Below are 22,176 nucleotides of genomic sequence, written 5' to 3'. Positions count from 1 at the left end.
TTATATTTTTGTTAGATAGATCAGTAATAACATGACGTACAAAGTCCATCCAATAATTTATCAATGTTAGATATCACCATGCACCTTAAAGATTTCTTTTTCTTTTTCTTTTTTCACCTCCCGTAAAAGACAATAATTTAAAATTTTTTAACAAATTATATTTATCTTCTAAATATCTAATATGAAACTAGATTTTTTTTTGAAAGAATGACAAATAAATCTCTCTAAAATAAGAAAAAATTAATTTGATCCCGTGAAATACGATAATGCAAATTTAAGTTTTAAGAGATCTAATTGTCATTTAGTTTTTACTTAAATGAAAAAAAATCCCTTAATTTAAAAAGTGCAACAAATTTTTTTACAACTTTAGTTCAAAAAATGATTAAAATAATTTAGACATTTACAACTTTCTCCAACCTTTTTTTTTTTCAATCAGCAAAGTGCAATAATATTTTTTGTTCACAACTTTAGTTTAATAAATAACTAAAGTAATTTAAACATTCGCAATTTTCTCTTTTTTTTTTTTTCTTAATCAACAAAGTCCACCAAAAATTTTTGATTCACAACTCTAGTTTTACAAATCTGACTCAATAAATAACTAGAATAGTTTAGACATTGATAACTTTTTCTCACCATTTTTCTTTACCTTTCTAAATTAAGAAGCATTTTTGTCATTTCGTTAAAAACTTTAATGAAACAATTACAAGTTTAAAGAATTGGGCAACGAGCTAATCGGATTAACGAGCTCACTCATCACTACTAGGCTACAATTTATCAAGTGAAAAGAAATACAAAATATATATGCAGGGCTAGGTTTGAACTAAACTAAGGCAGACCTTATTAAAAATCAGTTCTGCTTGGTTTTTTTCAGCTTGGTTCAATTTTAAAAACAAAGGGGAGAAACCAAGCCCCCAAGCATGAAACAGTAAGATATGTTAGGAAAACCACGTGCTTCTCCTTCTACACAATCTGCAGAAATTTTGGGCCCCAAGCTTAATGGGCTCCTGCTTCCTGAACAGAAAATCCTAATAATTCATAGAAAGATAAGGACCATTTGTTAATTTGTATAATTAGTTAAGCCACTTGTGGTGAAAGCCGGTTCTGAAAGGCGGTCAATTGATCACGCTGGGTCAAGGTGAACATGACATACTGAATGGGTAATTAAATTATGTCAAAATGTGAGGATTTCATAAATCTCTGATTGATCATATAACCATGAATAAATTGATCATCCATTTAGCACGTTCCATACTTCAGCTTCATCCACAATGCTCGTATTAATTGACACCACAACTGAGATATATCCAAAGCAAAACCATCATCTACCTAAGATTCTTGCATAGTTGCATGAACTCATGAACTCCAAGCTACAAGCTTGTGACTCAGTGAACAAAAATTCCTTGAGCATTAAAAAAACCACTCGTTCCAAAATATATATATATATATATATATATTTATATAGTTCCAAGAGTAACAAAACATCAGGGTGGTGACCCAAAAATTAACACACAAACACTCAACTATTTAGCTGCTCTAGAAATATATTACATCAAGACCACAGAGAGCAAGTTACCTTGGCATTCATACTCTCATATGTTTCCATTTATCTTTTAGATCAGCAGTGTTACGTTTGCTATGAAATACATGACAACCAAATTCTAAAATTTTCTTCCAAGGGATATTCCGCTGATCCATTGAGAACCTTAACACTCCTTCCTGCAGCGTGAGAACCAAAGTTGATGAGATAGACTGAGACAAGAAAGTCTGGCGTAATTGCGAGAATCAAGAATAATGCAATTCACTCTACTTGAATGATTATTAATACATTAAAGTTCAATATCATAAGTGATTATTCATGGTTAAATATAAGAAATTATATCAGAACCCATTTGACATTGCCTCAGATATCACAAAGTCTGCTGAATTAGTTCATGTAGCATCCATGATTCAGTTGGTTCTAGAAATATAGTTCATGAGACATATACCTTCAGCATATTTACTTCTTCAACCGTCCAATTTAATCTCTTGCGCTTCCCCGTTTCAGAATTGGCAACTTCCTCTTTTTTGTAACAAGCAGTTTCACCCCGAGTTATACTCTTCTGCGGCAATGATTTCCAAACAGGAGGAACTCCCCGAGTATAGGATGTTCTTTGTTCCCCTTGTTTGTCATGACTCTCCTTCATGAGGAGAGGCTGAGAATCTGAATCACCAGTTTCACTAACAGAACAATCAGTTACAGATGGATTTAATTCACTCTGGACTAACTTTTCTCTACCCTTCACCCTGCACTTATCTAAGTAGATTTCAACACCTTGCATCCCTCTGGCAAATGCATCATCAGGCAAGGGTCCATCTAAGGATTCACCAAAACGGAAAGCACTCAAAGGCTTTGCATCCTTAACAATCATTGCATGAGCATATTCATTATTATATCTCAAGTCTTCCAGTTCAATTCCCTGTTGTCCTTCAACAAATCTCGTTTCATGTGTTTTGGAAATGTTATTGTAGAGAATATCAAATTTCTCCCCGTTACCAAATTTATGATCCAGATCAATATGTACAGGTGTCACTTCTTCTCTATAACATTTAGAATCACAGGAATTGGCTTCTGGACCATTTGCATTGGCTATATCTCCAACTGCGATTTCATGTTGATCAGTTCCAGACATCGATATTTCCCCTTCTTTTTGTTCATCTTGCAAAGTCCTCAAAGGCTGACTGTGAAGACTCTTATTGCCTGGCCTATTATGATAATCCAAACCACTCCCATTTCCCAAAACAGAGACCTTTTCAGGCTCTCTCATCTCAATTCCCACATCATTCTCAGCCAGTCTGTCACTCGTGATTCCATTTTGAAAAAAGAATTTAGACAAATCTTTCTTTGCTAGAAAGGCCTTTCTCCTAGATTCCTCAGCTTCTGCCCGTGCTCGTTTGTACCAGCAATAGGGACAGAAGAAGTTCCCCTTATCATCAAATTTAGGTTCAATGCATAAACATTTTGCATGGAGATTAACAGGGCAATCTCTCTCAGCACAAACTAATACTTCTCCACCTTCATTACAACTGATACAGCTTTTTCTGCCCAAAAAAGTCAAACATATATCGTCATCGTCTAAACTTTCACGAGAGCTTCTGTTGGAACCCTCACCCATGTCATTATTTATACTTCCTTTTGAAACATCCTCTCTAACATCTGCCAGATCATGATTACTCTCAAGTGATGCTTTAAGCACAGCTACATTGTATTCATTCTGTTTCAAGTTTAAAAATTAATAAAATGAGTCATTTAAAATTAAGTAATCCAAAATCATTAAGGAAATAAAATCATAGGAAATAAGGGCACAAGAAGAGCGGGGCATGCATCATGTCACGGGTTTAAAATCCTCTGAAGTTGTTGAGATCCATGAATTTATGTGAAGATTTCCTCTTTTAATATTTCGCCCATTTTATTATTTTTTTAAAATATAAAATCTTTATTACAAAAACAAACTTAATGAAATTCATGGAATCTCAAATTCAGAGAATTTAAATCCATCCTATCACCGGATTCCCCGGAAGACAATAAGTAAGCCAAAGAGTAAAGCATCAAGATAAGTGATTGGCAGCATAAAAACAGAATGAAATCACATGCGCCCAACCCCTGGAAGCCAAACAGCATCATTACGACCCAATACTTTTTTTTCTTTTCTCAGCAGCCAAACAGAACAAATATTGAATCCGAAAAATGCTTTTTATTTACAAAGCAAAAATTGGAACATGAAATCCCTAGAAACATAAAAGAAGGACCTGACATAAAATTGGAACCTCGCCGCCAGTTCCCGGCGCTGGCTCGGGCTTTATCGATGTAGCAGCGCTTTCTCCACAAAGAGTCTTCCTTCTCATTGCAATTTGTTGGCTCCTATCAAAGAAGGGAACCTTTGATCTTCACCAAATGACCCGGGGACCAGAAATTTGGAAAATTGCCGAAGGATTTCACTTTGAGAATATGTGAATCTTACCAGTGAACTCTACTGAAGTATAATATATTTATAAAAAGAATTAAAATTAAACAATTTTAAATAAATCAAATTATCATCAACATTAATATCAATTATCATTATCTATTATCAAATACACTAAATCCTAGTAGTTGCCGGATGAACACCAAGTCACACTTTTTTTCTATTTTAATATTTCTTTTTTTGATGATTCTATTTTAAGTCACACTTTTTAATATTTTAATACATTTTCTACTTTAATATATAAAATATATATATATATATAGATAAAGAAATAGATATTTTTATATTTCAATAACCTTTTCATTAATCAAAGTATCCATTTCAGATTAAAAAAATTTATCATTATAATAAAAATACTTTTACAAAAATTTCATTAAGTTAACTAATTTAATATTCACATACTTCATTAACAAATTAATTTGAAAAACTGATATTTTATTATCAGATGTAGAGATTAAGGGGAAAAGATGCAGTGATTAAAAAAATTATATGCAACTTCTTATCTTTGTATTGTCAGATTTTTTTTCAGTTAACACTTAACACTACCAAGACTATAATTATATTTATTAGATTTTAATTGAAAATTGATAGTAAAAATAAATAAATTGCATATTACTAGCTAAGTAAAAAGTATATACCATTTATCGTTAGACAAATAATCTCCCTTATTCTTGTACCCTTAAAAAAAAATAATCTCCCTTACTCTCAATATATTGGTGGTATGGATAACTGTGATAATTGGAATTTATAAAGGATCAAAAGTAAAAATATCAAAAATTTTAAAAATATTTTCTTTTACATACCATATTGTTTTCAAAAATTACGCTAGATTTTAATTAATCAAATAAAATATGGTCAAACCACACAAGGGTAAAGTTATTCTAAGGAAAGTTCAAACTCAAGATGTTATTTAAGAGAAACAGCCCTCGTGTTACTTGAATCAGGTGTTGCTACTTTATTGTATACAGTACATATTTTTTATAAGTAAGAAAAATGCTAGTCCATTATATTTTTTATCATTATTTAATAATAGCATTTATATTTTTTTCAAGAACATATACATTTAATTTCTATAATTCATTTAGATTTTATGCGATCATCATAATAAAACTGTAGAATTGAGTTTGAGTCTTAATATTTTTAATTTAACACTACTTATTATTACAGTTTTATTACTATTTCATCCTACATATAATTAATTTCATTTGACTATCTATCAATATTTATATTAATTTTTCTTACCAATCATACGCATTCAAAATATTGAGATAATATACGATCAGTTATATCAACAACATGTTGATAGCATGGATTAAACTAATTAGCCATGTTTCCCTAACATGGCAAGAATTTGAGAAAATAACCCTATTCATTATGACTCTTAAACGACATGTGGGGTTCGCTTAGGTAGCTGTGAGTAGTGAATACATAGTATTTACTTACAAGTGGCCTTTAGTTATGGGAAAATTTTACTGAGGACCTCATAACCATAAATAATAAAAAAAGAAAACTTTAAAGTTTTTATTATCTCACTGCAAGGCTTAGGGCCTGAAGTGATATTAATTTGAAAAGCCAAATAATAAAATTGCTCTCATTAGAAAGAAAAAGAAAAAGCTTAAAGCTTGCGATGGAAGACAGATGAAATGCAAGAATGCTTTGACCCTCTCATCCCCCTTCTCTCACCTTCTCTAACATCATGAGCACTTAGTAAATTCTCTAAATTGTACTGTGATTGTGTTCTATAATCGAAATGAAAATATGATTGATTTTTAGTTGAAAACACAATTAGATATAATCGAGTCCAACCTGTCTTCTCTCCCCCTATGTATTTTACAGCTTATTTTGTGGTTGGAAACAAAATTAAATATGATCAGATGGTACAGCTTCATTATTAAAAACTGCTAGTGAAAACCACAAATCTTTTGCTTCATTACATTAAATGATGGGGTGGTTGGAACAATTCTAAATGTATATTTTGCTTACTATCATTATGACCCCTTTTCGCTTAAGTTTCTCATCTTGTTCATCTTCATATTGCTGTTGTAAATATGCTCAGTGTAGTTGTTTACATGTCCAATTATTAAATGCTACTAATTAATTAAATTTGAATGTGTACACGTATAAAGACTCATGATAAATGGGCAGTTGTTCTGGAAACCAACTATATTGCATCTTCCATGTAAAGGGGAGATTTAAAGGTATGGGTGAAAAAATTATTTATAAAGGCAGTGTTATACTTGGAAGATGAATAACTAAAAGGATGACGCATGAAAGAGTTAGAAGTATCATAGCAAATAATCTATGGCCTAAATGTAAAGATTTTTTTACATGAAATACAAAGTCATTCCAACTAAAAATACATTATTGGATCTTGAAGATAATGTTGGAGTAGAGCAACTAATTGAGGAGAACCAAACCAATGGTCATGTGTATATTGCACAAACATCACAGTTAAAGTTTCAAGAAAAGTAAGTTGTTAATTTTAACAAATTTGTTAATTTCCCTTCTGGTTAACATACACTAAGTTGCTAACTTCCTTTGTCACTTATTAATGCAGCATAATGAGGTTGCTAGGACTTAAGGAGGGAAGTTCATTAAGCCCTCCCAATTTTGTGACAACAAGCACTCCTTCTCCCTTGCCCTTACAAAATATGGAAGCATGCATTCAGAGCTTGCAAAGATCATACATTATATGTCAATTGAGATGACATTTCCTCATGGTGATGAATGCTTAACTAAACAAAGTTTGCTTACACCAATCCTTGAGATGAATGTCGACTGGGGAAACATTTCCTCATGAATATACCAGTATGAGATGAATATATCAATATGAGTTCTCCACAAGCAAAGAGGAGTAATTGAGAAGGAGATACCAGTATGTAACACATATATAGGGAAGAATAACATATACTAGTATGATCGAGATATATTGATACAATTCATCAATAAGCGCACAAAGTATTAGGCAAAGTTACTAAGGACATACCAATATATAACATATATATTGGTATGAAGAACCTCACTACATACCTTGTTTTTATGTGCTTGCAAGACGTGTTTGTGAGACATTTTTTATTCCTCGATGGTGTTCTCACAATGAAGGCAACTTTATCATTTGGCTTTTAAAATTAATTTCAAATCAGAACCCCAACCTTGTAGTGAGATATCAAAATTTTTGGAGTCTTCTTTTTCATTATCTACGATCAAAGACCCTGGATGAAATTTTCCCTTTAATTAATGCTAAATCGAGATAGAAAGAAGAATCTCTAATGGCATGGTTTTGGTTTCAGTTCAAAGAAGGGATACTGATTAAGGAGGAAAGGATTTAAAATACATGAGATATAGAAAAGGGATAAAACAATTAATTTCACAATAAGTTTAAAATATATGCAAATTAAAAGAGTATAATGAGAACTCCTAAAAATTGATCCAATTGATAAGAATTTATTTCATGATATCATGCAATCAAATTTCACTGTCAATATGAGAACTTTATCAACATTTTTTTGTGAACATTCTTTGAGTTTAATAGCGTGTTGGTCATTGTAAATCCAAAACTCAACTAAACTAAACTTTAAAAAAAATGTGTAATGAGATAAAATTATTGGTAGGGTCCATGACCGTGTATACTTCAAGGCCAGAGAGGCCATGACCTTAGGCCTCAAAAAAATCTCTGATACTCTATATAACCCATCATTATTTTTCTCATTAAGTATTAATATTAATTAAATATTTTCATCTAAAATTTATTTTTTGCTTATACCCTTAATAACCAATATTCATTTTTACATCAAGTATGAACGTTAATTACATCTTCCCATTAAAAATTCATTGACTCACATGTAATTGTATCTATCACTCTCATTTCCAATATCAATTAACCATTCTCTAACTAAAAAAGTAACACACACCCATAAGTTTCTTTGCCACTGACGAGAAAAGAAAATGAAGATACAGTGAAATATGAATTCTTCTAACTAATTAGAGTTTCAAAAATAAATCATATTGTTCATAACTTGTGCCCATGAATAATGTGACTGGCTAGAATTTTCACATTATATATAAATGAACTAATGCATATAATATTATTAAAAAAAAAAAAAAACTCGTTCCCACTCTTCTTCAATACCCTCTTTCTATTATTACATTACATACTATCACAGAACGTCCAAATAGATAAGGTCAAGAAACACCCCCCTTGCAACCCTCACTTCTATTCCATGCTTAAAGATGGGGAAAAAATAGAGACTGCCAAGCTATTTGGATTTTTTTTTTTTATTCTCCTTTTTACCAGCGCCAAGCTATTTGGATATAATGTACGTCAGTTTCACTCTTGATCACATTTTAAAAAATTTTGCATGTTGACATGTGGAGGCATCAGTAGTAAACTTGAAAAGATTCTTGTCAAAAGGAGCGGAAAACCTTACCTCTTGTGCTATATAATGTGTATAGAAGCCTCGACAAGGATTTCTTCAAGATCCCATTGTTCTGTGTGCGTGAGAGAGAGAGACAGAGAGGGGGGGGGAGAAACCCACATACAAGGATTTTGTTTTAGTACCTAAAAGTTTTGTATTCCCTCTGCATGTTACCGGGAGTGCAGAAATTGAGAAACAAAGTCCTCAAAGTCGGACAAAACGTGATTGAGAAAAACGCATTGCTTTCCCTTAGTCTGCAGAAATCTCCCAAGGTCGACTGTGTCCTGATTAAGATTAAATGTGTGAAAACAGAAAACCCAATTAAGTCAAAGAAAGAAGATGAAAGACCAATATGATATTGAGGGAGGCCCGTTGTACTCAAGGTACTATGTTCCAGTTACAGAGGCAATTAACTGGTTATGGTAAGTCAGGATAAGCATGATAAACTGACAAGATAATCATGTGAAAAAAATGAGAATTTCATAAATCACTGATTCACTGTAAAACTAGGACTAATTTTTATGTCCAGTTTTTGCATTTTTCCACGTTTGAATTGAATAAACCTAACCCAATTTATTGAATCCACAGCTGACAAGGGTCCAGTACAAGATCATCGCCTTCCTTAAATACTTGCACGAGTTGAGTTATCCACTTCAAGAACCCCAACTTGTAAACCCAACAAGTAGAAATCTTGTTTAGCATTAAAAATAATAATAAAGAATTGACCAAGTATTATGAGCCACTTATTCTTTATTGTTCACTCTTTCTGTAAGTTGTTTTCACATATATAATGAAATGACTCACTCAGGTTGAGTTAAGCTGAGCCTCAGAAAATATACTCTTCTCTCATTTCATTTTGCAACTTACACAAACAAATTAATGCATGGACTTTGAACTTAGAGGCTAAGATACCCCCCTGGAAGCCACTATAAAGGCTACTAATTCTTTTATTCATTTGCTTATGAAAATAAATCATCAATTAAACTACACACAGTTATTTACCTGGCCCCACTGTCATGGTCCTCCATTTATCCTTAAGATCAATTGGGGTGCGTGTAGTATCAAATACATCACAACCAAATTCTAAAATTTTCCTCCAAGGGATATTCCGGTTTTCCTTTGAGAATCTTGAAACTCCTTCCTGCAATATATGAACCAAAGAAGGCTATGGTTCAGGAAAACAAGGGTAATTGCAACATGATTTTCATGAACGAAAAACACAATTATCTCTTTTCTTTTGTGTCAATATTGATTCATCTGATGATCTCTGTTTCAACACACTAAGGTTCACAACAATTTTTGAATATATATCGCTTAAATCTGCACAAAAACACTTGGATACACAGGATGGGTTAAAATAGCACAGATCTTGGTTTGTTCTGCTTAAGAACATCAGTGTTTGAGAGTCATAAAATACAAACTCTTCAACTATTCAAGTTAATTCAGAAGTAGAAACATAAAGCTGGGTTGATTACTAAAGACAAACAGCCATATGAGTGTCCAAATGTTGAACTCACGCCATCCAGATAAATTCATGAATGCTATAAGTAAAAGAATGATCCAGGGCTGTTGCATGGGCATAATCAACAACAACAAAAAAAGCAAGCCTTATCTCATTAAATGAAGTCGGCTACATGGATTATACGTCATTGTACTCTTTTACCAACTAAGCCTATGAAAATATTGTTAACTAAGAAGTTTTATTCAGCAACTTTTATGAATATTCTTTTGGTCTTCTCCCACCTCTTGTTACAAGGCTCAAAACTATTTATGCCACTCTTCTCACTAGGGCCTCCCATAGCCTTTTCTATATATATCCAAACTATTTGAAACAATTTTCTATCATCTTCTCCTCAATAGATACCACACCCACTTTAAGTCAATGGGAAACTTTTGGATCCAGTAAATATTACATCTTTCTTATTTAAAGTGCCCCCCCCCCACCAAAGAAAAAACGTCTACAGCTGGCAAACTTACTTGGTTCAAACATAGTGAAAGCTCAAATGCAGGAACATGAATTTTGTTATGATTATACTCCCCCCAATCCCTATTACAAGGCACATTTAAACCAAGGAGAGATGGTTAAGTTATTAACTTTATCTAAAAATAGAATAAACTTTCAATTATATCCTTATTTACATAAAAATTGTAAATTTACATTACATTCTCTCTCATAATTAATGAGTTTAAATATACAAACACATTAAGTATAATAAGGGCCACAGGGAATGTATCATAAGAGGTCTGAACTCTGAACCAATTTCACAACTAGACAATCAAATGAATTATGTCAATGCAGCATCCATAATTCATTCAGTTCCAGAAATGTAGAAAGTGTCTGCGAAATTCATACCTTTAGTTTATTTTCTTCTTCAGTTGTCCAGCGTAATCTCTTCCGCTTTCTAGCTGGTAAAGTCAGTTTTTTGCTGAGACAGCAATAAATAAACTCCTTAGCAACCTTTTGAAAGTGAGAGCATGCCAATACCATATAAATAGTAAATGCCTTCACGAGATAATTCCATGTGAATTTTTAAACAATAATATTTGAAAAATCATATGAGCATACAGACATATAAACAGAAATGAATTACTCACCCTTGCTTAGAAGATTTCTGGACCCGTCTCAAAGTTCCAGAACTGGTAACTTCCTCATCTTTGTGACAACCAGTTTCACCCTCAGCATTCATAACTCTCTGAGGATGCCTCTTTGCCATATGTTTGACACGTCTTTTCTTCATTAAGAGAGCTTCAGAACCTGAATCATCAGTTTCACTGACAGAAGTACCCATTGAAGGCGTCCTTGATTCATTCTGGAGCAACTTCTCTCTGTCTTGCCTTGTGTCCTTTTTATCTACAGTCACAGCACCACTTTCTTGTGTCCCTTTGACAATTGCAATATCAGGTGAGGGTCCATCTTTGTGTTTTCCCAAATGGTATGAGCTCGAAGGGGATACTTCCTCTTCATCCTCAGGGATCCCTTCGTCAAGGCTTTTATCACTATATTTTGGATGCTCTGGTTCAATCCCCTCTTTTCCTTCAACAAAAGTGGTTTTATGTGCCTCTGAAATTTTATGATCAACTTTCTCCCTGGTCATGGATTTATCAATCAGATCCATATGCTCTGGTGTCTTTTCTTCCACATGATGCATAGAACCAGTATTGGCCACTTCAGCATTTGCATGAGTTTCATCTTCAACTGCTATTTCATGTTGATCAGCACTAGATGTCACTCCTTCCGTTTCTTTTTGTTGATCTTCCACTCTCTGCAAGGACCATGCGCATGCACTGCCATTTTCCTGCCCACTCTTGTAATCCATGCGGCTCCCATTTCCCCCAAGGGATAACTCGTTGGAATCTTTTCCTGCTTCCCCGTAATTTTGGGCCAACTTACTACTCATGCTCCCACTGTTACCTAAAAAGTCAGACAAATCTTTCTTCGCTGTTAAGGCCTTTTTCCTCAATACTTGGACCTCTGCCAAAGTTCGTTTTAACCAGCAATAAGGGCAGTAGTAGTTCCCTATACCATCAAATTTAGGTTTGCAGCTGATACATTTTGCATGGACAGTAACAGGACAACCACTTTCACTGCAAATTAATACTTCTCCACCTTCATTGCAACGGATGCAAATCTTTCCATCAAAAACATCTGTACAAATGTTGTCATGACCTAGACTCTCATGAGGCATTCTATTAGAGCCCTCATGAATTACATTATCCAAATTGTCTTTTGAATCCACCTCTCTAACATCTAGCAGATCACGATTACTCTCATTGGATATTTTAGGCACAGCTGCACCATCTGCATCCTTCATCAATTTCAACAATTTTAAGAAACGAGTCATTTGAAAATAAATCATTCACAATATATAATGGGATTTCATCATCAGATCCAAAAAAAAAAAAAAAAACTCATTGAGGCTAGAAAAACAATAACAGAACAAACTTCCCAAAATCACAAACTCCTTCAACTATGACGTGCGCAGCAATTAATATGTGCAAGAAAAGATGTGCCAATAGTAAAATAGGAATTGTAACGAACAGTGAGTGAAGATAAGGAAAGAGAATCAACAAAACAAAGCAAAATTGCATAACGCGACTCACGCAAGCCACTGTCAAATAAACCTAACCAGCCAAGCAGAAAGGTCAGCAGCATGTTCACTCAAATATGTTTTTCTCAGTAGCCAACCAGAACCGAAATAGAATTCAAAAAATGGTTTCCAAGCAGGCATTTGGAACTTAAATTCCCAAAAGTAATGAGAATCAGAAATAGAACCTGACTCACTCGAGGAATTGCCCTCACAGTAGGATGGGAGGGTTTTGTAGAAGTTTTAGCCCTGCCTCCATCATGAGATTTCGTTCTCATCGCTATTTACGTAAGATTTTCAGTCCTCTGGCGATGTAGAGATGGCATTTGCGTCGTTTTCAAGAACTTGAACGCGCGCTGCTTCAGATTTCTTGAATTTCTCCTTTAACCTCTTACATGAATATGTACATATGTTTTTTGTTTTTTTTTTTTTTTGGGGGTAGTTGTCGTTGTAAGCCCATGTAGTACGGGACACGTTTCGTGCTCATCACACTGACCATGATCATCGTTGAAATAAAATCTAGATCATTTAAAATTTATTTAAAATATTATTATTTTTTTATTTTATATTTATTAAAATAAAAATAATAAAATAATTTTAATAAAATTTTTATTTTTAATCTGACCTAAATTTAATTTAAAATGTCTAATTTAATGTTAAAATTTTTATAATTGATGTATACTCCAGATGTACTATCAAAATGATCAAGTATCAAAGAAGGTAGTCCGGACAATTCCTAAAATGCATCATCCATCGCAGCCTATGTGTCATCCACAACAGCACACTACATAGTGAGAAAAATTTGAACTATGTAGAATATATATGGATAATCAATATACATTAATTATAAAATTTTAATATTAAATTGGACCTTCTAAATTAAATTTAGATTAGATTAAAAATAAAAATATTAATATTATTTTCTAAATTTTTATTTTAATGAATATAATATATAATAATACTTTAAATCTAGAGTATTGAATGGTCCAGATCTCATCACAATAATGAGTACCATGAGCACTCAAACCAGTCCCTACATAAGTCATTATTAATTATTTAACATTTCTCAAAAAAATAGAAGTTAAAATTTTGATTTTTTTTAAATTTTTTACATTTTTCCAATCAAACCCTTGAATATAATAAATATAATATTTAATTTATTCAAAATATCATCATTAATTATTCAATAAGATTAAGATATAATTAAAAATAAATATATAACATCTACCTAATATCCTATTTTTAGAACCAAGTAAAATTTTTAGAAAATGATTTATATTGTGATACAGAGAAAGTATATATATATATATATGCAATGCTTATATTTTGTAAGGGGAGAGCATTAGGTCTTGTTTTGAAACTATTTATGTTTTATTATTTTGAGAACCAATGCTTTGTACAATATATTTTGAGAATAAAAATAATAAAAATATGTATTTGTTACATTCTTTTCTGTTTTTTAGAATAATAATCCCAAAACATCTCTATTTTTTTATTCTCCAAAGCAATATTTAGAATTTTTTTTTGTTTTCTCAAACATTTTTAAAAAATACATTATCAAACAATTTTTTTTATTTTTTTTATCCTAGAGAACATAAAACTATTTCTGAAATAAGTTGTCAAACAAACCCTTATTCTCTAGAGAAAAAAAAAAGGAGCTTTACCCTCAGTAATCTTCAATTAATTTTGAAATTTTCAAATACATATAAACAAAAAATGTAATAACTATAATTTATTTTTTTATAAACAATAACTATAATTTCTTTAACAATTATTCCATCTGATCACAATATAAGAATTTTTTTTATAAATTTTACATGGTCCAAAATATAGGATATTAGGTGGTTGTTATATTTTTTCAATTATACTCTTACTTTATTTATTATTATTTTTGAAACATTAATCTTAATGGAATTGTAATTGTCATTATTAAATCATTTATATAATACATTTAATAAGGATATAATTGAAAAAATATATAATTTTTAAAAATATTAAAATTTCAATTAACTTTTTTTAAGGACATACCAAGTTGTAAAATCCCACTCCACTAAATATAACTAACAAATAAAACTCATGGTAATAAAAGGATTAACTCAAAAAGTATTACCAAATTTTAGTTTAAATTCAAAGAATCTCAAGTTTTCTTAATAAACATGAATTTAAAATCAATCATAATCTTATATATTAAAGTAAAGATAAGTTATGGAAGTATGGGATACTTCAAAGAAGTGAAAAAAATCAAAAACAGTTGAAAAATAACTCATATGTTATGAAAGAGGGCAATGTGCTATGGCTCGTGCATGCTGTGGCGCGACATGTTGCTCTCTATGCCACATGCCGTCACTTAGGCCCTGTGTGCTATGCGTGTTGCATGAAAATATTAGTAGATTCTGCTGTCATTTGACAACAGAATCGAGGAACTTTCAACGTGTTCTGAATCTCTATCTGACGTCCAAATGATGTGATCTAGGTATTTATAAAAAGCTCTTTACATGAACTAACTAAAGGCACGAGTTTCACTTCCAAACAAGTCATACTAGGAAGTTAGACACCCAAATATGTTTTGACCACTTTTCACAACTTTAACATAAAAAAAGTGTCCAAAATCTACAACAAGTGTCAAAAACCTTTCCTAACACCTAGACTGCGTTCATTGGACTTAGGATTATCAATATAACACGTCACACGCACTAAAACACAAGTATAGAATAAAATCACTCATTAACCCCATTTCACCAAAAACAAAAGAGGGAAACATTTACCATTTCATTGCATCCAAACCAAATAAAACATATTCAAAATATCATTTTTACACTTGCACTAGTATTTTGGCCTTATCAATATATATATATATATATATATTATCATACACAAATACTCAGAGCCCAAAATACAACTTGGACATTTGCAATAACCAAAATAGTACAAGTGCAATGGCATGCAATCCTAAAATTGGCAATCATATACTATTACACAAAATAAATCTAAATTAGAGGCATACAATAGGAATGTACTAATTCCTAACCTCTTGAACTTTCTCCTTCTCTACACCAGAGCTAGAACTTGAAGAGTATTAAATGAAAGGGGTGAGTCTAACTACTCAGTAACCAAGGTAAAACCTACCCTATGTAATTATATATCAATTGTAAATCACACATATCATAACTTATTAATCCAGTTGGCAAATTTTTATCTCACACATGCTAGGTACATAATCACAAAATACTTAAACATGTGACAATGACTCAATTTATCACACAACTTGTCACAATTCAGAACATGTGACACATTATAAATTTACATAAACAATGATCAACCAACCTTATTCCTTCCTTATTTCCTCAAATCGAAACCGTGGGCTATAACACTGAATAGGGCTCCGTCCGTGTGACTGGACCATCCAAGCTCACTAATCATGAGGTGTGACCCGGTTAAAGATCACATGACTTACTCTTGGACCATAACTTCCTCCACTCTTGAATTTTTAGAGTGTCTCATATCCTAAGATATTCTCCTCATTGAACTGGTGAAAAAAGTTAAGTTTTAATCCCTCGACAAACTATGAGATAAGACTATACTTCCGTGTATTGGAGAGCAGCCTAAACACCATATGAATTTTTCTTTACTCCCAATTCCTAAATGAACTTTCGCCCACTGATCATGCCATAAATGATGTTCACTTATTTTCACATTTTCATTTATTATTTATCACAATCACACATTGGGTTCACGATCATGCGCTACCTAAGTGAGCATTTGATAACATTTCACAACACTATCCTTATTTATCATAATAATCCATTTCTTTATTAATACGCTTTTACCTCAACATAATATCACATTCATCTTCCTAAAACATATACACATCTATAGTTCAAAAATCATCTTGATTTCACATCTTACATTTCAAGCCAAATATGACATTATGCATAATTATGTTTTCAAACATTAAAAATCAATTTATGCATGTAGTGTTCACAACTTTACAATAAATAATCAATTAATAAATAACTGCTCAAAGTAGGGTTCCCCCGGTTATTTCATACTTTTGAGAGGTCAAAGGTTTACTTTTTAATATTATAGCTTCTAAACTTGAATTACAAAGCCAATTTAGTGTCCAAGATCTTAATCTACAATTTACCCAATTAACTTTCATTAACATTGCTAATCTTACACATTTCAACTCTAATATTCCCTTTCTAGATTATCCAATGCCCATATTACTTACATTTGAGTTACCCATTGGATTTATTATCTATTTTTAGTTCCCAATAACATTAATGAGCCATTAAACTCCCATTAATGGCATCATTCTCTTTCCAACAACCCACATTAATGCAATTTTAGATATTTATAGTGCTCAACAACTCAAGACATCAAAATTCATTATACCTAGATTTAGATACTCCAATCTACTCACATTAATTCTATTTGAGCTAATAGATCCGAACCCATAACCTATATGGATCGAAAATCATCTTTCATTATCAAAGCCTAATCATAAACTCATAAATGTAGAAGAAAACGGGAGATTAAGAAGCAAGATACTTACCTCGAGTGTTTGTAGCTTCCAAAACACTCATAATATTGTCCAAGAACAAACCCTGGCAAAACTTAGCGTGCCTCTTCTGTTTTCTCCTTCTTTCTCCCTATTTTTTTCTCAGTTTTGTGACTAATAAATTGCAGAAAATGACCATACACTACGATAGAGGTTCAATGCACCACGACACATGATATAAAGAGGTTCCCATTCCGTATCAATAGTGTTTATGTGCCGCGAATGCACTCCATGCCACTACGTGTGGCACAACAATATTACCCTTTATTTTCTTCTCCTTTTAATGCTTGGGTAGCCCAATTTGATACCGAACCCATGATTAGGGCTAAAATATAATCAAACATGATTATTAGACCTCTCTGGCCACACATCATTATAATTTACTTAATTTTTCTAATTAAGCTTAGTAAATCAAGGAATTAAAAATTGAGATGTTATACCATGAGGTAGTTAGAAATGTCTTATATTATGAACTTGAAGGAGTATATTACTTATCCTTTCATTTTCATATATAAAAAAATTTTAATCAACTCAAATAATTTAAGAAAGTTAATTAATTTTAATGATTATGAATAATATCGGAAGGTTTGGACTAGAATGCTTTTGTAATTAATTCTCATTTTTGTCTAATTTAATGATATTTCCATTTAATAATATTACCAACTAATAAAGAACAATTAAGAAAAGATAATCTATAAATTTTTTAAGTATGGCATAAAAAAAAAAGAAGAAGAAGCCAGATTATATGGTTTGGCTTGTAATTAGTTACTTGAGAAAATAAGCAAACCTACCTCTTTCTCTCAACTTTAGTGGGCAGTAGAGTTGATAATTCAGACTACCCTAAATATGTCCAAAGAATTTTAAGATTGGGCTTGATAAAATAATACATTTTTAATCTTGAAAAAATTAATACCCTAATAGCATTTTACTTTTTTCCAAAAATATATAAAAAGTATATTCTATATTTTTAATAATATAATAAATAATTTTAAATTTTTAATAAAATATTTGATAATTTGAGTATTTGTGCTGACCTAAATAAACCCAAGATTGTTTGAGTTAGGCTTGACTGTGTTAATTTTTTACAAGTTCGAGTTTATTCAAGCCAACCCAAATAAACCCTATCGAAATTTAGTTAAGCCCACTCAAATTATCAACTCTGGTGATTTAGAGTGTAAACAGAATACGTCAAGTTGGACTTTGACCAAATAAATAGCCTATGTGATAAGTTAGAGGTCTTAGCCTGCCCTTGTTGCACCTGCAGCACAACGCGGTGGCCTAATCATTGAGAGGGAGAAAAAAAGAGAAGGAGCCACCACCGAGATTTTAAGAAAAAAATCTTGCAAAACCAACTGAAGGTAATAAGAATGATCTTCATAACTAGAGATAGGTTCGGGAGTCAATTATGAGTGGGGAAGGTTTTATGCACCCCATATAACCCATTTTATAGAATTATTACCTTACTTAATTGTGCAATTATTATGACCTTTTAAGATTATTTTAACTACTCTTTTTATTATTCATCTGCTAAAAATAAATCTAAGAAAAAATTAAATTTAAATATGAAAGAAAAATTATTATTTATTTACAAGCAAACTTGACCTAAGATGAGAGCCTAGGGCTTACATACCTTGCTAAAGGGATCAAAGCCCACATAGTTCGGAATGAAAATTTTATTTTTACATTTTATTATTATTGAAGAGAAATAAGTTGAAAAATAAAAATAATTTTCTAAAATTTGGATATGAATTGAAAATCATGACATCTATGAGCACTTATTAATCCCACACAATGATGTGATTAATTTAAATCTTTATGAAAAATCTTAAAATCTCACATGAGACTATTGATTTAAATTATAAAAAAGAAAGTTAGTTTTAATGATGGGCCATTTGGAACCCATTTTTAATATATACAAGATTGATCCTCATATATGCAAAATCTTATTAATTTACATGACATGAGATCATTTTAAATACTTGCAAAGATTTTTAAAATCTTACATGATAAATAAATTTAAATATAATAAATAAATAAAATTACAATCAACACATAATTGTGATGCACCTACTCAGGAGCTAATTTATACCATAGGATTTGAATGTTTCGTTCCTCCTTTCCTTATGATGGTCATCAATTTCTCCAAATTAGGCACAGCGGCCCGATGATGCTAATAGAGTAGCAACTCAAAATTTTCAATAAAGCATAAGACAATCATGATAAGGAGCTACAGCCTATATCTTGTCATCACAAGGCAATTTCATGACACGTCAATGAATCTCAATGAGCTAGAATTGGAGAATTTTGAAGCACCGTCACATGATATCATAGCCACACAAAATAATTCATCCAATACATATCAATCAGAACTTCCCTTATTGTTGCATCAATTCATAAAAGCATAACGTGATAGATGAAGAATCTTCAAATTTTTTAGCAAACAAAATATGGAAAGGGAAATACTAATGACTTTGAAAACGCAGTATTTGAGTCTTGAATGAGAAATTCCTTGATCTATTATCTCTTCTTGAGATAACCAAAGCAAGAGGATGAAATTGTCACTATTAGAGAAAGAACTTAAACAAAAGAAATTGAGAACAGCACATAACCAACAAATCACATGCAGAAAGGTCCTTTCAAAACAATATTTTCCATTTAGACATTTGATCAAACATCTAATATGCATATCTGGAAAGAAGAGCAAGCATTATATGTCATTTTGTCTATTTTCAATATCGCACAGTAGATATGAAATTTTCAAATCACCCAAGCAAAAAAGAAATAAATTCCATAGTTCAACCCATCCTCATGCATAAATGGATTCCGGAAAGATTTGAGATTATGCGTACATTAAGCATAGAAGAAAGTAAATGCAAAAATTGTTACCATTTAAAATTGAGCTCTTCCTCTGTCTTGTTCGGCTGACTTCCTTCTTTCCTCATTGTTTCGTGTGTCTCACTTCTTCAAGTGCTGAATTGTTCCTTTCTCTTTGAGTGCTCGACGGCTCAATCACTCTCCATTCCTCTATATGCTTCAAACTCAGACCCCCCTCAATTTGTCGCTCTTCCAAACTCAAATCCCTCTCAGTTTGAATGCTTCTTCAGCGTCAGGCTTCCTCTCTATCTCTTTCATGCTCTCAAGACTTTTTTTTTTTTCACTTCTCAGCGCTTCAACATCCATATATAGGAAGAAAAAGGGGAGGATTTTTCGAAAATAATGATAACTCAGCGCCCATCTGCTCTAATCCATACTCCTCTGTCTCTTGCTTTCAGTGCAGCGCCGATTTCGTGCTACTTCTTGCTCCATACAATCCAGACCAACTTGCTCTGACTCTTCAATTTCCTCCTGCTTGCCGCCCCGACTCTTCTCTTCTGCACGCTCCTCTCTCAGCGTTTGTCCGACTCTCCCTCTGTTGCTTGCCGCCTTTGCGGTCTTCCCCTTTGCGTGCGTTTATTAGAAGCCGAGGAAGGATGGAGCTGAGTGACGCTCTCCCATTTTTTTAATTTTATTTTCATTAACTTTTTAATTTTTTATCCATTTTTGATGATTTTTTTAATATTAATTTCAGGGATTTATAAGAGAAAATATGATTTTAAATCAAGAATATAATTTTTTAAAAAGATTTAGAAGAGGAAACAACCAGATTTAAAAGAATTTAAAAGATTTAATTTTTTACAAAGTTGATTCCCTTAATTTTTTGATTATTGAGATAATTTAGTAGGGAAATTTTAAAAAATTTAAGCATGATTTTCTCCTCCATTTTTGAAATTAATTCTGAAGAGAGATAAAATTTATTTATCTTCTTTATTATTTATTATTTTTTTAAAAATAATCTTTAAAAAGATTAAATTTCATTTTTTATATTTTTCAGATTTTTTGAAATATAATTCTTAACCAGAATTAATAGTTCATTTTTTTATATTTATTAGATTTTATTTTTTTTAAATATAACTCTTAACCAGAATTAATATTTCATTTTTATGTTTATTAGATTTTTTTTGAAATATAATTCTAAACCAGAATTAATAGTTTATTTTTTATATTTATTAGATTTTATTTTTTTTTGAAATATAACTCTTAACTAGAATTAATATTTCATTTTTTTATGTTTATTAGATTTTTTTTTGAAATATAATTCTTAATCAGAATTAATAGTTCATTTTTTATATTTATTAGATTTTTTTTTTGAAATATAACTCTTAACCAGAATTAATATTTCATTTTTTTATGTTTATTAGATTTTTTTTGAAATATAATTCTTAACCAGAATTAATATTTCATTTTTTTATATTTATTAGATTTTTTTGAAATATAATTCTTAACCAGAATTAATATTTTGTTTTGCATATTGATTAGATTTTTTTGTGAAATATAATTCTTAACCAGAATTAATATTTCATTTTTCATGTTTCCTCTTTTTTTAAAATTAATTCTTAAAAAAAGAATTAAATTTTATTTTTATATTTAAATTTTTTTATAAAAACAAATACATTTAAAAGTAAAGGCTATTTAAAAAACAAAAATATATTTATTTATTTTTTTAAATATACAGATAAAATATGGTGTTCACAGCTCTTTATAAGACTTTTTTTTTTTATGGCTCAAGCATAAATTTACCTAAAATCTACCATGGAAATATGTTCAAAAATCTACTTAAACCTTTTTAAATAGACCTATTTATTGACTTTAGAGGTCTTCAATATGTTTTAAGACAATTAAAACGCATATACACACAAATGACTCATCAGCTACAATATATAATAATTAATAAGATTTTTAAATTACAACACAACAATATAGTAAAAATATTAAAATTAATATATAAATTTGATATGATTGAAAACATAACCAAGAACTTAGAAATAAAAAAGAATATCTCAATTGAAAATTAAATAGTAAAATTGGTATAGCATCAATTCTTAATGCCCCGTTTGGTATGCTGGAAATGGAGACATGGAAATGAAAATGAAATTGCAACTCACAATTTTTTTTTTGCTTGGTATGCATGAAATGGATTTTTATGTGAAAATGAAATCCATCAAAATAGGTTGAATTAAATTTCATGATAAAACCTGTGAAAATAAGATGGGTTCTATGGAAGTGAATTTTTTTGG

The 22,176-nt window shown here is 31.1% G+C and overlaps 2 protein-coding genes across 11 annotated transcripts; both read right to left on the bottom strand.

Moving 5' to 3' along the window:
• Positions 1-1,210: 1,210 nt before the first annotated feature.
• LOC129302005 (uncharacterized) lies at positions 1,211-7,154 on the bottom strand. Of its 3 annotated transcripts, none has more exons than XM_054940667.1 (4): positions 7,032-7,154; positions 3,787-4,010; positions 1,986-3,251; positions 1,211-1,716 (listed from the first exon to the last, which is right to left on the bottom strand). In XM_054940667.1, exons 2-4 carry the CDS (start codon positions 3,880-3,882, stop codon positions 1,582-1,584), a joined length of 1,497 nt encoding a protein of 498 aa, XP_054796642.1. In that variant the 5' UTR covers positions 3,883-4,010; positions 7,032-7,154; the 3' UTR covers positions 1,211-1,581. The 3 variants fall into 3 exon arrangements, with proteins under 3 accessions (XP_054796642.1, XP_054796643.1, XP_054796644.1); XM_054940668.1 differs by having other exon boundaries at positions 3,805-4,010; XM_054940669.1 differs by lacking the exon at positions 7,032-7,154 and having other exon boundaries at positions 3,792-3,946.
• LOC129302004 (uncharacterized) lies at positions 6,403-20,499 on the bottom strand. Of its 8 annotated transcripts, XR_008591138.1 has the most exons (6): positions 12,690-12,923; positions 11,012-12,222; positions 10,770-10,842; positions 9,419-9,557; positions 8,429-8,700; positions 6,403-7,213 (listed from the first exon to the last, which is right to left on the bottom strand). XR_008591138.1 is itself a non-coding variant. In XM_054940663.1 (5 exons), the coding sequence occupies exons 1-5, from the start codon at positions 19,949-19,951 to the stop codon at positions 8,666-8,668; spliced, it is 1,461 nt and encodes a 486-aa protein (XP_054796638.1). In that variant the 5' UTR covers positions 19,952-20,499; the 3' UTR covers positions 8,412-8,665. The 8 variants fall into 8 exon arrangements, 6 of the variants coding, with proteins under 6 accessions (XP_054796638.1, XP_054796641.1, XP_054796637.1 ...); XM_054940663.1 differs by lacking the exons at positions 6,403-7,213; positions 12,690-12,923 and adding an exon at positions 19,949-20,499 and having other exon boundaries at positions 8,412-8,700; XM_054940666.1 differs by lacking the exons at positions 6,403-7,213; positions 12,690-12,923 and adding an exon at positions 19,949-20,499 and having other exon boundaries at positions 8,412-8,700; positions 11,012-12,215.
• Between the last annotated feature and the right edge of the window lie 1,677 nt (positions 20,500-22,176).

The sequence above is a fragment of the Prosopis cineraria genome, unplaced genomic scaffold (assembly GCF_029017545.1).
Source record: "Prosopis cineraria cultivar Desert tree isolate PC_DT_omini unplaced genomic scaffold, ASM2901754v1 PC2, whole genome shotgun sequence".
NCBI classification, from domain to species: Eukaryota; Viridiplantae; Streptophyta; class Magnoliopsida; order Fabales; family Fabaceae; genus Prosopis; species Prosopis cineraria.
The sequence above is the reverse complement of the archived record's forward strand: the minus strand, read 5'-3'. Positions and strand labels throughout refer to the sequence as shown.